Here is a 16,350-nt window from a genome sequence, read left to right as displayed (position 1 = left end):
ACATTTCACATACCACCAATGAACAGACTGAGCACAACTCAAATTAATTAAAAAAAAATTAAAAGAAAAAAAAGGTGTTTCTTCTGAGCCCATCCTCCCATTCTGCAATGCAAGCTGGAGCACTGCGATAGATTCACTGGCTACTCCCAATCACTGCCTTCTGCTTAAATTTGAAATAAATATTCTGGGCCATGCTGAAAGCCTGAGTCATCATCACTTGCAGATCCACTGCCCATAAACACCTCCATGTTCTACACACCCATCAAAAACTGGACAGGTACCACAGGCATACACTCACACCTAACTCCAAATCTATGCTGTGCTGACCCACATGCAGCCAAATTTCCAACATAACCGCTAAAAATGATTTTGGAAAATTAATATCTATGCTTATGACAGTCATAAAAGGTTTTGTAATACACAGTGTTGACCACAGCCAGTGTTTTAAGTTTTCTACTCTCAAACACACACAAGGTGGTCCTTGCCACTGTTTTTTTTTTTTTTTTTAAATCTTCTTTTAAAAATACTACAGGACTATAAAGAATGCTCCATGTTTTGGCTAATTGAAATTGAGTGCTTTACATAACCTTCTTTACATCACAGGAAAACCCCAAAGAACTAGGGGGATAAAAATCACACAAGCAAAAATCACCCAGTCAAATAAATCAGGAATGATAATTTAAAAGTGAGAAAACCTTACTTGCAGAAGTAAAATTATTGAACTGCTGAGACATAAAAAGGACAAACATTCAAGCCTTTATACAGGCCATAATATGGATGGAAATAATCTCTTTACACTTCTTTTTCTTAGCATATTTGTAAATGCCACATCTAGTCAGGAGACTTCTAATCAACTTCTTTATAGTTATATTTTGTTGCAGTTGACTTCTCGCCTGCTCATTTATTTAGGGCAGTTGCTACTGGAGTTTTGCACTAAGTCGAGTCAGGGACACTCCAACCACCCTTAGAAATGACAAACATTTCTCATACAGCCAGCTGAACTTGGTCAGCATAGTTCTGTACACACACACACACATCAACATATTTAATAATAAATTCTAAAACTTACTTTTCTGTATCTGAGGATTGTTTCCAGCCTCCTTGAGGATTCTGAGTGATATCTTTCCCAATATTATTTAAGATGGCATCATCTTTATTTACAGAATCCTCTTTTTTTCTAGCTGTAGGCTCTTCAATTTTCAGGTGCTTTGGCTGCATGTCCTTTGGAAAGGTATTTGTGCTCTGTAAATCCTTTTCACATCTGTTGGGTTCATCTTGGAAGGTAGAGGATTTAGATTCTACCAAAGAAGATCTTGTTGCAATATTAAATAAGCTTCCAAGGAAATGAAAAAAGCCTTCTCGGGGTTGCTTGTCTTTATGTGATGTTTTGCTTCCAGGAGTCAAACTAGGAAGGCTATTAGCCTTTTTCAGTTCCTCCTGGATTTCAGAACTGCTAAGCTCTTCTGTGGAGTGGTTCTTCTCTTCATTTTGACAAGCCTAAGATAAATACAAAAAGCACATAAAGATGATGGTTCCTGTCATTTTCACACATTCCCAAATTCCTTGATTTTAATTTACACCTATGCATTATATTCCTTTCAGGAGATCTGTCATTTAAAAAGGTTAAATCCCACTGCTTGTTGTCTTCTCTTTTTGTACCAAAGAGGACCCTATTCCACAAAAAGTAAAAAAGGACTAACACAGGCTAGAATATTCCCAAAGCAGCTGCAGTGAAAAAAAATACAAGACAAATGGTAACAATTGCTTCAACTGGCATCAAAAACACGGGGAAGAAGCAAGGAACAGTTATTTCACACTTCAGACTAATCCCCTCGGAAAGCACAGCTTCACAAACAAACCTCCATGTGCTTGTGAGAACAGTTTTCAGCTTGCAAATCTAGGCAAGAACCCCACAGCCAAACACAAACATCCCACAGCTTTCTGCACTTCTGAAAAACCGAGGACAGCCAAGAACAGAATTGGGATAAAACAAAGTCAACTCACATCTCAGAGGTGAATCCCACCTATTATCCTTAGCAACTTGATGCTGAACCCTCTGGCCAGCTCTACTTCAATTGCACAGCTGTTTCCAAATGGATTTGTTGTCTCCCACAGTCTCCAGCACTCTTTCCCTGGTTTCCACACAGCCTAGGTCCTACAGAGCACCAGCCCTGCACCTCTGACCTTCTGAACTGCCTATCGGCCCCATCAGTGAACTGAAGTTAATGAGCACCAAGGCAGGGCTTCTCCTCATTCAAACCACATGTTCATTTCTTCCCTCCACTCAGTTGAGCATCTACACCCAGAGGCAAGGCAAGCTCTATTCCTCACAAATTTATGCCCTTGAATTTCCTCCATGTCAGCTCCTCTCAGAGATCCAAGGACTGCTGCCCAAGCTCATGTTACTTCTCTCAAGACCATCTGCCCAAAAGGATGATGCAACTTCACTGGAAGGCTTCACAAACACCACTCATAGCCACATTTTCAGCTTCACAATCTGCAAATGTGGTTTTTTTCCCCTGAAGTTTTCTGGGAAGCACGTCCCTCCCCCATCCCCACCCTTTGTAGAGGGTGCCATAGGCTATTGCTGCCTATTTTATCTTTACAGTGCAACCCTGTAATTTCAATTCCTGATTCAACCCAGTTTATTAACACAGATTAAAGTTACCCCAAGCTTTTCTCAGATGAAATCTATCCTGCTCAACAGGAGTGGGAAAGAACACGAACAAAAAGTCCTATGCAAATTTTAGTTGTGTCAACAATACATTTGGATAAGAGTAATTGTTTCAAATTGGGCAACACCTACACAGAAAGCTACTATTTCCACTAGGTGACCAATCCTATTTCTACTTGAAGTAATCTTAAATAAGCCAGCAGGCTTATTTGTTAATAGGCCCCCTAGGATCATGTTAATGATGAAAATTGTTTTAATGAACTCAGCTTCATCCTTGGGGAACAGCAATTTCTTAAGAACTTTCAAGATATATTTAGTGATACCGAAGCAGTGGTCTTTAAACTTCAAGCAATGCTTTTTTACCCTTTAAAAACAGAGCAGATGCAATTGCTTAATATTAAGAGATGCATGTCTTGAAAAAGAATTGTTTATTGGAATCGTGAGGATAGAAATTGAACAGCACTAATTTGTCCTTGAGAAATCCACACAACGTCCATTTTCTTTATATGGGCAAGACACTTGTACAACCACACTGAACTACTAAGTAAACTTTTAAAAGTGAGCTAAGTCAAACTCTGGCCTTTTTTCATCCCACCTTTGACAAATCTCACCACTCCCCCCATACTGCTCTGATCAACAGCTGACACATCACAAAGGGGTACAGTCATCCCTGTGGGATCAGAGATTTACCACTTCACATGTCAACTCTACACAAACCCACCCCTGGAAATGAAGATGCCAACAGTGCAGCCTGTGCATGTGCCACAGCTCTGGCTGCTGTCTTCAGTATCAGACAAGTAACACATGAGCCTGGAATGAACCTCTTGAATAATTGACTTTATCTCAGAGGAACTGAGTACTTTGCATAAGGAAATACAAAACAGAAACAAGAAAACATAATTATTTCCAGAATTTGATGAGTGAATGATTCACCACGTCAGCTTCAAAGTTCTACTGTCATATTTTCTTCCTTCACTTTGACTAACACCTCAGCATTCTTCAATGCCAGATTTTAATTTAACTTTAGGTAAAGGAGAGCATTTCTCCGTAGTTTTATGATTTGTACCGTTCACACAGATTTGTCTAATCCAAAAGAGTACCTCAGTGCAGGAAATGCACATAAATCGTATTCTTTTCTCTGCACAACCCTTTTAAGCTATCAACATTTATATTAACTATTAAAATATCTATGAATTTAACAACTAAATGCATTAACTATAAAAGAAATTGTTACATTAAAAACTTGACAACAGTTTAGTCTTATAATTGTTTTTGTTTCTTGTTGTTTTGTTTGGTGTGGTTTTGCCCATTTTTTAAAATCATTTGTATTCAGAAACTAGTGGAGGGTTTTTTTTTTTTCTATTAGGAGCTGAGACATCAAATATAGTTAAATCTCCACATGTGAAAGTCTCCTCTGAGCAGCTTTGAGACATAACACTTGTAAAGACTGTGCTGCTTATTTGTGAGCATAATTTATGCTCTGCTTGAAAAGCTGTTTTGTAGTCTCTGCTTCCAGAAACAGAAATCTATTTAGACTTTCCTTCCTCTTTAATCTTCCTTTCTTTACTTAACTTTTGGTAAATCAAAAGAACAGGAAGCTGTAATATGAAAGGGTCCTTCCATACCTTTAACCATAAATAGCGTCTTGCATGAAAAAAAGCCACAGAGAACATTTACACTGTGCTTATTTGAAGATATATGTGGATATTAAGTCCTAACACAGAAACTATGCAAATCCTTCTTTCCTCCCTTCAATATAATCAATCCTACTCTCCATATATTCTCTCCCCTGCTCCACTTTGCCATAACAGACAGCTTGAGCTATTGGTATTTCATCATTTGCGCACAAAATCCCAATTCAAAGTCTGAAGCATTATACAAACAGCACTGTTCCTGCTGCAGATTTTGAAGTTTGTATTTTAAGATGGTGCCATATTCAAATTCCTGAGACGAAAGCACACGATTTTACTTTATGAAAGCCAGTAAGCCTCTAGCATGGCAGGAGCCTTTAGGCACCAGTGCCCGATGAACACGCAGTACGGTGGCAATTCCATGAGCCAGTATCACAGAAACTTTCACTTATCATTCCCCATGCCTCTCTCAGTCTGTCTCTGAAAGAAGCCCCTAGTGAGCACTCAGGAAAATCAAAAAGGTAAGGGTGTAGGGTTTATATAAAGTAATCCTTTCTCTGGTACACCCACCAGTTTTCAACAGTCAGGGCCTCTAGCAGCCTTTGCAGAGCATTTGATTCTGTGTCACAATTAAGCTTGAGCAGTTTGATATTCAAAACACTGCAGGAATATCAGTGACTCTGGTTTTACCTTTACTTCACATCATCAATCAAAGAAAAATAAATTTAAAAAGTCCTCTAACAGTGTCACAGCAGTCTGAATAGTTTCTCAAGGTTCACCACGAAAACAGTGGTTTCTGGATGGAAACCTACCTGCCAGATCCTCTTTGAGATCCTTGCTGATGCAAGGAGAAGAATTTTCCTGCTATAGTGCTGTCTTTCTGCTTCTCTTCTAATGAACTGTCATCAGTCTTCCCCTTGCCTCCCCTTTCCCACTCTCTGTGAGCTTCCCTGCTTGTGACATGCTTCATGAAGCTTTAATTAGCTTTTAGTCCTTTGGCAACTCATTCCTCCGAGTTTCACTGAGCAAGCCCTGGGTGACCTGGCCTGACCTTGTAGCTGAACTGAGGCTGGACTGGATGACACTCTGGGGTCCCTTCAACCTGAATTATCCTATGGGCATGTGCCCTCGCATGCAACCAGGCTGGTGTGGCAGAGTGTGAAACAAGATTATGACTTCCATCAGGTGACCGAGGAGACGGCAGCGATAAGTGACGCTCTGTCTGGGCACCGCACTCCCACTTTGCTGCACTGAAGCCTCCCAGCTGGGGCTCAGGGGACAAGCCCCCCATGCCACGTCTCAGGCAGGATTGTTATCCCAGCTGATTTGTCCTCTCCAGGCTGTAATCCACTCCAGGCTGCAGCACGGACACCTGCCCTCGGCCAGCTGCACCTCGGCCGGCAGGCCCAGGTGAACAACCCCCGAGTTGGCACAGAAGCCCTGAGGAGGGTAACCTGCCAGGTTACCTCAGTTTTCCTCACCTCTTGCCCAGCAGGGAACCCTTGTGACCACCCTTGTAAAGCATCTTTTCTCAGCAGCTGTGTGGCTGAAGTTGGAATTGTCAGAGGTTCTCAGTTAGCAAGGGCTACGTCGTCTGCCAAAAATACAACCTCTTTTATTGCCCTAATGAGGGAAATGAAAACATTACCAGCATTACAACACAGATCTCTGTGAACAAAGCGTTAGCTTGCAGCCACAATTGCCAGACATTAGGGATTTCCCTCCCCATGAATGAATGCTCATTACGAAGCAGAAACTCCAGACATCCGCGCAGGGACCTCTCAGGCTGCCTGTCCCACGGCACTGGGAGAACATCCTGCCTCCTGCACAGACACCCTTCTACCACCTCATCTCTCCTGCACTTGTCGGAGAAGATGGCCTGCCATCAGAAAGTTAGGATCATCCTAATTTACCCCAGGGACTTCCAACAAGTCATTTAAGCCCAACATCCTGATCTGAGAAGGGGTCATGGCGCTACTCCTGAGTTTCTGTTTTCTGGCATTTAGAAATTAATTAACAGCTTCAGGCTGAAGTGCTGGGCACACAAAGTAGCACATGTAGGCATTGCCACATACAGTACAGGAAAATTAATCTTGTTCCTTGCCTTAGCTTTGACCTTTCAACACCATTGAGATGGCTGCATTTCAATTAACAATTATGAGCATCTCATTCAGTTTGAACACTGACACAGTATATAAATTCTGTGTGCTAAGCAAAATCCACTGTGATATAGCTAGGGCTGGTGGCAGGCTAGTTCATCACCACAGTGAGTCATTAATGCAGATTTTTCAACAGATTTTCTTTCTCTGGGAAGTAAAAGCATCTTTGGTGTAATCTCCCACTCTTTCTCAGTGAGTAGGACATACTGAGGTGCCTTAAATCCACATGTGAAATAAGCTTTTGTTTTTTAAGTACTGGGAGGAAAATCTTTTAGGCTTTTGCAACCAACAGGAGGCACTACATATGGAAACCTAATGAAAAACTATTGGACATAGTGAGACATAGATTAAGAACAAAGCTTTTCTAAGGAAATTAGAATGGCATTAAGAAAAATTCAGGCAAATGTACTATCAGATAGTGAAATACACAATAGGAACCCCTACAAGTCCACTGTTGTTAGTGTTCATGAGCCAAACAGATTGAAAAAACACATGGTTAAAGTGGTTTTTTTCCTATTTAAGCCAGTAATTAGAGTGGTGGTGTAGAAGATGTAAGGGAAGTCCATCATTATAAACAACTATTTAGTATTTACTAAAACACACCTTTTAACTAATGAGAAAAAGTAAAAAAAACACCAAAAGGAACAAAGAGTGACAAGGGGTTTTGGGGGAATTTAACTTAAAGTTATGAACTCAGTACCACTACAAATACCCAATTAACCTGAATATTTTGGCTTTTCAATACTGTGAAGTTTTCCTTCCACATCCTCATTTCTCTGCTTGATTTGACATGAAAAAAATCAGGTCATGGCAACCCCAGAAGACAAAAGTAACTAGAAAACTAATGAAATCATGGCATCATCATAATCAGGAGTAAAAGTTAAACAACAGGAAGAGACTTTTAGTTAAACTGTATCAGTTTTGCATTTTAAAAAATAAACCTATTTAAAGTCAATGACTATTTAACATTTGGAAAGAAAACAGCATCTGTTCAAAGTTCAGCACTGGGACTTTAAAAATTTGTTTATCCATTTGAATTCTTGAAACAGCAAGGAGTCATTAATGTATATTTAATTTGTCAGATGAGGAAAGAAAAGATGAAACAAGCATTCTCTGAAATTCTACAGTATTCTCCTAAAATCTGAGGAAGTATCCAGAGATACATTCCCTGACAAGAACAACGGATAAAGTGGTTTGGATGAACATTTCAAATGAAAAGGCAGAAAAAAGGAGGCACAATTTGAAGTAAAAGTTTCTGCTGGGACACCTTCACAGGGAATTTTAAACTCAGTGAAAGTTTCTAGAATGACCAAATTAACTTTTTAATTTAAAAGTTTCTCTTCACTACATTTGCAGAGCTGCTCAAAAATTTTCCCTTCTGAATTTTCTCATTACATTATTTTAAAGCTCTGATTGAAGATTAAAACTTGGTACTCACTTCTGAGTAAGCAACCATCACCTCATTACTACAAAGGCTACTGTGGAGCCAGAGCAAACAGAATTTAATTGTCTATTTTACTTCTGTTCTTTCCCCCAAAGTCTTCCAGTACTACACTTTCATTGCCTTTTAATGAATATGTTTTCACAAACATTAAACAATTTTTGTTCCCTTTTACTTGGCAATTTCTTGAAGCTTGGATTAAAAAAAAAAAAAAAAAAAAAAAAAAAAGAAGGTGAAATTTACCTTTTCAAAGGAGAAGGTGACAGTACACTGGGATGAGACAGTGTGACTTCCACCTGCACTTACATTCTATTGGCAGATTATAGCACCTGGCATCACACTTCTGCTTCACCTGTCTGCTGGTCTTCTAAGCTAAACAGACCAAGGTTTAAGCCTTTTTTTCCCCCACCCATCCTGAAACAAAGTTCCCTGCTCATGATCCCTTCTTTGAAGAAGTAAAGTAGCAGAGAGGGAAGCACATTTCAAGATCATTCTTTCTAAAATCTTCAATATGACAAGGGAATTTACCAGAACTTTAGATGGGATGATCTTGAAATATCTCCCTCAACACATACAGCTGTTTACATCAACCATCAATTTAACAAAGTATCCTGGGAAACTAAAAGGTACCACCTATAAAACTCCATTTCAGCAAAAGTCTACATCACGGCTGAGGAAAAAAATATCTGCTTTCAGCTTTCACAAGGGAAATCTTGATGGTAGAAAACAATATTTGTTTTATCTTTCATTTGTTGCTGTGGACAGTGACAGCAACAGTTTTTAAAAGTAACCCTCAGGTTTTTAAAAAATTCATGGTTGGCAGCAATAGTCCATCTCCCCTGACTACCAGAAGAAAAAGCATTCCTCTATCTGATTTCTAATTATTAAGTCAGGAATTTAGCAGGAATTCACAGACAGCCTGAGCAGACACTACTTAGATAATCAGTGATGAAATTTAAAATTATGACAGTTTTGAAATAAAATCAATATAAAATAGAACTATCACAATATAAATCCCCACCCCATGCTATACGGAAAACGGTATGTAGTTAACTAAGACTCTAGGTTTAATTTTAATTTCTAACTTTTTTGTAAAACTTAAAACTATAGTCAGAATAAGGGACACTCAGTAGGGACAGCAACCTATATCCAGCAAGTTCATGGACTTCTAAAAAAGTCTTGTGTAAATTGGCACACTGGATGAAAAATTTTGTGACAGAGAATTACAGCACAAATTAGGCTGAAAGGAATGTGGCTGGGGAGGGCATGCAGTCTGTGCTCCTGCACAAAGCAGCTCTGGTTCATCCAGCTTTGTTTTGAGTAGTTCCAAGCCTAAAGACTCCGCAACTCACTTGGGCAAACTGTGTCAATATGTGACCATTTTTACAGTAAAGGGAAAAAAAAAAAAAAGTAAATTCATATAGGTGACTGGAATTCCCCATGTTCCAACTTGTACCCGTTGCAACTCCAAAAGCAGCTGGCTCCATCTTATCACATAATTGCAGTCCTTGCCATCAAAATTTAATACCATGTCTCCTGCTTAAATACAGCCATCTTTATGTTACCTTGAAACGAAATTCATGTGAGAAAGCCGAGCTACAGAATAATCTCTATTTTCCATGTTCACAGTGTACAGGAATACTTGTCAGAGGACAATTAGCTACAGGTTTAATTTGTAGCACAGAAGCTTTAGATGGCATGTTAAGAAAAAGGGTTTTTAATTATAAGGTCTATGAAATTGGTAGAACAGTTGTCTGATGAGGTTGGAGAGACCTTAAGAGATCTCCATCCCTGGAGGTCTTTGAGAACGAGTCAGACAAACTTTTATCAGGTATGACATAGATACAGAGATCTCACCTTGGGGCACAGGAGCAGACTTGATAATCTCTGCTGTACTTTCTGCCCCTGAGTTTTCTCTGAAGGCTGAGACTGTCTCCAGTTAATTCAGGCTTGAGTCTATGGGCCAAATGATAGAATACTTGATGCTACTGAAATACTGTAATCTAAATGATACATTTGGTGTATCAAATTTGCACATAGTTTTTGGAACTTTTGGGTTTGCCTGACAGAGCCCACATGGTGGTTTCTGTGCTGAGATGCTTAAGAATTCCTTCCTAATGGGTTATGGAAGAATGGGTTATTTTCTCCACGCACTGCTACAGGAAGGATATCCAGGGACCATGAAACACCCTGTTTCAGGGAGCATTGCTGCATTATTCCCTTTGAAAACAAAATCCCTGCAGCACTAAAAGTGAGGTTAATGATATACTAATGTGCACTGGACACTCTGCAGTGCAGATACTTAGCACACTAAACATGAAGTTCAAGAGCTGTTTACATCCACACAACCATCTGTTCAACAATCACGCTGCTCAACCGGAGCGTTTACTCAGAAAGGACACCCTTTACAGCCCTAATTCAAAGAAACAGAAGCAAAGCAAAATCTGTAAATAAACATTGGGAAGGGGTGGTGTACTATGTGCAATCAATTAACAGACACAGCAAATACATTTCAGTAATATTTTCTTGAAAGTGATAAAGTGATGACTGATAAAGTCCCCTTGGCGCACAGAAAAATTAGCTCTTTTATTTTCAAAGGGCATATTAAAATACTTTTTCCTCCTTTTATGAGCTAAATATTTCATTGTAGGGAAAAAATAACAGGGGTAAAGTAGAGAAGTTGTATCTAAAGTGCTCAGAAGAGTCAAAGAACTACCATAGCTCGGCACAATTCCCAGCTCCACTCACCCAGTCAGTTATAATTTAGACATTCGACCTTTGCTGCTAAATCAGAGACTTGCAGCTCCTCTGCTGTTTTGCCCCTGGCCTCCTGCTAAGATGGCCAATGAATATACAAAATCACAGCATGGAAGTCTATCAGAAATAGGATGGCTCATTAACTTGGTGCAGCAAACACCGACACAACATGGTTTCACTTTTAGTTGCCATCCACCTGAAATGCTCAGGTAGAAGCACAGCTCAGAGACATGGGCATGCTTGGAAACCTGCCCAAAACTGATCCACGTACAGATTCAGACATTCTTCATAAAGCATACTTTCCATGACTTTTTTTTTTTTTTTGGTCAGACTACAGTAACCTTGATGACTGGATGAAAAAACCTGAAGCACCTTTTAGTAACACAGATCATACCTTTCACAGAATCATTTAGACTGGAAAAGACTGTTAAGATTATCCCAACACCACAATTAAGACAGCATCAGTTCTCTCCAACTGCTCAAGTGCAGTGTGGTGATCTTTGCAGAAGACAGTTTATTTTGGCCAATGTGGCGTCACCAAATTTCAAGTGTGTACTGGAGACAGCAGTGAGAAGAAAAACCAGAAAAATATTTTCCTCAGAAAAGGTAGCAAGGGGGAGCATCAGAAAACCAATACTTTCTCTACTTCCTTTTAATAAGTTTTTACTATCTAGGTGTTATTTCTGTGCACATAAGATAAAATTTAGACTGCTCAAAGTACTCACTACTATGCACAGGAAACTGTTCAATATCACAATGTTTTTGATCAGCTTAAGAAAGAGGAAAATTCGACAGGAAGCTCTCAGTACAGCTGAAGAGCCAGCACATTCTACTAGTATGAAAACCACAACTTCTTCCTAAAGCCTATACAAACACCAGGTATTATTTCAAAGATAATGTCATGGTTTTAGGCTTTTTAACATAGGTCTAAAACAATATAATTAAGTAAAAAGTTATGGCGAGGCAAGGAGGAGATCAGATACTTGGAAAAAAACCTAACAGCACTAATTTTGGCACCAGCTTTTAGTATAGTGTTATAAAAACATGAGTTCTGAGTAAAAGACTACTGAAACAGATTCAGCAGGAAAGACTCAGAATTGTGGCTTTTGTAAATTAAAAAAAAATTAATCAGATTTAGTTTTTGGCAAGAAAGAAACACTCTTAGGTAAATTAAACTTGCTATGCTTGCTTTGCTCCACCTACACATCCTGCGTTTTCCTGAGACCTAGCCCTATTCATACTTCCTTTTAAGCAACTCCTAGTGCTGAATCCTGAATGCTTCCCCTTCCTCGGTCCTGTCCTGGGGTGGACCCTTCTCCAAAGGAAAATCTGGTTTGGAATTTTTCACTGATCTGACACAGAAAAATGAGATTTTTTTTTAAACTGAGAAAATTTTCTTTCTATTATAGTAGATAAGAGTCTTCTCTGGTTTATCAGAAACCTTTCTGCCTGCATTCCAAGGCATAACATCAATGATTTATGGTAATAGGAAGCCATGCAGTGGCATTTTCCAGGAGCTCTGAACTGACAAGAGTTGGCGTGAATCCACCCGGCTTCAGAACAAACATTGTGTCCCACCTTGCTGTAGACAAACCACAGTCAAAATGGAATTTCATTGAGCAAAATAGCCCTGCTGAGGTCTTTGCAGAGGCAAATGCAAAGTGTCCAACTTTGCTGAAGCCCAAACAAATGGTCCCTAGATACTAAGGATGCAACTACACAGGGACTGTGGGCCCTACAGAAGGTGAGCACTTCCTTCTCCATACACCATGAGTGCTCAATAAATGCAACATGGGATAGAAATCTCAGATTAAGTGTGCTAAGAAGCCTACAAATAAATATGGCAGACTAGCCAAGCCCATTTTGGAGAAGCAGCTATGATATTATCTGCACTGCACTGAGAAAACTCAGAAAAGGAACAAAAACTCAAGCAAAATTGCTTAGTGACTGGATCACTAGAACAGCTCAGTGCAGGGCAAGATGTGACAGCAGTTATCACCTGTCCTGTAAATAATTATTTATGATATTTGGCTGAACCTAAGCACAACTTTAGAGGTGTGTCTAGTGCCACAGGAGAAAGCCCTGATCACAGAGAAACACGTCCTTTTCTTGCAGTACAACACTTACAGGACAAGACAAGCATGATTAACACGGGTAACTGGTGAGGAGCACCCGACGTACAGACAAATCTCAGCACAAAGATCTTACAGTGCTCTGGCTGGGAACCAGCAGACCTTCAGGCAAGCACAGCCTTGCTGGTTAGATATTCGTAAATTATACAGAAATGGTGCTTTAGAGCAATGCCTGAAAACATGGTTTAATAAAAATATTAGTTTTTTTCTTCACTGGAAAACATGCACTGAAGCCCCAGTTCTTTCCTGCAAGTGAATATGTGGATTTTGTTTAAAGAATGTGAAGCACAAACAGTTTTTCTGTCTTCAGCATCTCCATTAGAACCCTGGCATATCGGACCCAAACCCAGAATATGGCAATCAGGTGCCACGCTGCAGTACAGGAGTGCATCCAACATCAAAACCCTAACAAATAGTCACAAGCAGAGGTGGTAGGTTCGACCTAAAATAAGTATTTGTCAATAAAAATCTTACCTTCAAAAGTGCAGGCAGGGTAGTGCTTTCCTTTTGGCTGCTCTTTGAATTTATGGCTGCGCTCCCTTTGTTTTCAGAACTGAAAAACAAAAATATTTTGTAACGCTGAGTACTTGCATTATTCAAATCCTCTCAAGAGCCAACACATTCAATTTAAACACAAGAGAGCTTTAACTTAGAAGGACAGAAAAACATATTTTCCAAACTGTAGTACATACTCCGCAGATATTGTAACTATCAGCCCCAAAAAGCTGAAGACAGAACCTAATGACTGTTTCACCTCATACAGAGCTTTTCGAACTCAAGCATTCAGAAACAGCACACAGCATTTCAGCTCTTCCAGATGAAAAATAACAAGATTTCCATGCCCATGTATTATTTTTCAACTGTAATTGAACAATGATCTACCACAGCAGCATTCATTGCCACAGGACCACCTGGCACACCTGACAGCTCAAAGGCACATCCCATTCTGAGGCCTGTGAGCAAGAGGAATGTACTCCTGGCAGGTGGAATCATCCCAAATCACAGCCACCACATTGAACAGTTCCTCACTGAACATGCCCAATGGGCCACGCAAATGCAGAAGGAATTTTAGAAAGGAGACAACAGGTATGTGTTTATAACCAAGGCAATGCCTGCTATTCCATTTTAAAAGTCAGAAGTCCAAAATCACGTGTCCTTATGGGAAATTCACCAAATTCATTCAAATTTTCTTGAGAGTTCATCTTTGGAATGAAGGGAACCAACTCCCTGCCCACAATCCCAGTTCTTAGAACAATCCTTACACACAGTCCAGCAGAGAACATTTCAATAAAAACCTTTATGCTACAACCAATTTAAAAACTAAAACATTATCAAGGAAAACATTAGGTGATGTTAATGATAGACATCAGTTCCTACACTGTGTACCATTACACAAAGAAAAATAACTTTGTGCTAACATATCATATGACTAAGAATTTCAATTAATTCATGATCACTTTGAATATCCTTCTTCACCAGTCTTAAATGTTTAACTTTGCTATTGAAAACTGCACAAGCCCTCATTTCTGAACTCGTGTGAAGAGATGAACTGAAAGCTCTTTATATAAAAACAATTATTACCAATTTGGTGAAATTCTGCCAGGATCTGGAGAAGGAATGAAGGTGCTGCTGTACTCCTACTGCTCCTGACTGTAAACCACAGGTAAGCACATCTCAGTAAAACTCCCAAAATGAAAGGTTTTCTTCCTGTTGCACATTAGGCATCTGCATTCAGTATACAGTGATACACACACAAAAGGCAAAAGCTACTCTGACTAAATGTAAGTTTCCTTCTCAGCTGCTCAGAAACATCATTCCCTGAACAAAAATGACAGTAGAACTCTCCTGCTATTAAGTTTTTCAAGATCTTTCGCATCTTTTCAGATCCATCAAAGAAAAACTTCTTCCTCATGTTTAGAGATCATCTCCAAGTCGAAAACCATGTACTTTCACATCACCTTAGGTAATCTCCCTTAATGCATTCATAAACACAAAGATGCTTTTTCAGGGAGAACATCAGAATGAAAGTCCTTGTTGCTCTTTGCCTCCCTGGAAGACTGAGCAGATGAATTAATATTCTGACCTATTAAATTCTTCTGCTGCTAATGTATTTCATCAAGGAGATGTCACAATCACTCTGGGCAGCCTGGGACACTAATAAAAGTGTTTCTCTGTACATAACATTTTCTCTCTCCTAGTTTTCGTTTGGTTGTTGGTTTAAAAAAAAACAAACAAAATTAAAAACCAAAACACCCTTCTCAGATCTACGTGGCTTTTCCTGATGTTGATACATTTGACATGAACAAAAATTCCCTGAACTTGAGAGTGGAATAATGAGGTTGATGTCTACCAGACATTCTTTCCAAGTTCAGTGTATCACTCTTTATGGAACTGGTCTGCAGACCACAAATGAGACCCTTGCTTTCATTAAGTCCTGCCAGCCTACTTTACACCAGTGTTGAATTATTGCATCACTTTGTTTTGCTCATATTCTTCCCTTTACATCATGTGTTTTTTTCCCCAAAACTTTTTTCATTTTCCTACTTCTTGTTTCTATTTCAAACACGTGTCTGAATTACTTTCTTCTAGCAAGCCATAGAAATTCCACAGCATACATACCAAAACTGAAAGAATGCATTCAGCAGATAAGCATCTTAAAATCAACAAGTAAAAAAAAAAGTATCAAAACTTTCCTTTCCACCATAAAATAACCCTAACTCTGGAAGCATTTCCCCACACCCTTTCAGGGTTTATATTCTAGCGTTTCTACATTCCTTAACCTTTTGCTTTAGGGTGTAGTTCCTCAAACACGCTGACTTTGTCAGCAGAACCAGCTTTACAAATCTCTACTCCTTCCTCCTCAACCTCAGTTATCTCTTAACTCAGCCAAGAAGGGCTCTCAGTATGGTGACATTTTTCAACAAAAGCAAGAGGGGGACAGGAGTTTCCTAAAGGAAAAATCCAGCCTGTGATCTAGTTTACAGTGCAGTGACTTCCAACAGCTCAACGAAGGGGCAACAAATGTGACTCAGCAGGAACAGGAAGGACAAACCACTGCCCCTCACATCACCACAGAGGCTGCTTGGGGTGAACCTCTTCTCCCCTTAGCCAGGGCCCAGTTCTAAATGGATCTCTGAAACCAGACAGTTTGAATTTTACAGCACAAAAGCTTCTTTGCTGCAAAACAGCCTCGTGGGCTGTTTGGAATAAAATGGTTTTGTTTCTCTCAGAGAGGCAAGGTTACCTTTACAGCCTAAACACCACAGACACAGGGGTTGGGCCACACTCAGTGCCTGGGACTGGAGAACCTGCTGGCTACTGCTCATTTCATTCACACAATGCAACTTAGCAATCCCCACAACAACTCCATACAAATTTTAGGGCTTTCCCTCTTCTCATCATTGCATCCACGGCATCACTGTGACCTAGGGCTACAGCTGTATTTATCAAGTTTAGCTCCAGAAAGTCTTAAGCTTTTCCAGAGCAGTGGAAAAGCTGGAGCATGTTTTTCTGGAGCACTTTGCCATGGCAGGTACCACCAATGTTCTCTCCAGCT

General features: G+C 39.7%; 1 protein-coding gene across 1 annotated transcript in view; it reads right to left on the bottom strand.

Moving 5' to 3' along the window:
- CRYBG3 (crystallin beta-gamma domain containing 3) overlaps positions 1 to 16,350 on the bottom strand; it is an 81,864-nt gene that overhangs the window by 54,339 nt on the left and 11,175 nt on the right. Inside the window, exons 2-3 of the mRNA XM_038146758.1 lie at positions 13,269 to 13,347; positions 1,070 to 1,497 (exon numbers count right to left, since the gene is read on the bottom strand). Coding sequence (XP_038002686.1) covers positions 1,070 to 1,497; positions 13,269 to 13,347 — 507 coding nt within the window. The remainder of the gene's footprint in view (positions 1 to 1,069; positions 1,498 to 13,268; positions 13,348 to 16,350) is intronic.

Source organism: Motacilla alba, chromosome 1 (assembly GCF_015832195.1).
Source record: "Motacilla alba alba isolate MOTALB_02 chromosome 1, Motacilla_alba_V1.0_pri, whole genome shotgun sequence".
NCBI classification, from domain to species: domain Eukaryota; kingdom Metazoa; phylum Chordata; class Aves; order Passeriformes; family Motacillidae; genus Motacilla; species Motacilla alba.
The sequence above is the reverse complement of the archived record's forward strand: the minus strand, read 5'-3'. Positions and strand labels throughout refer to the sequence as shown.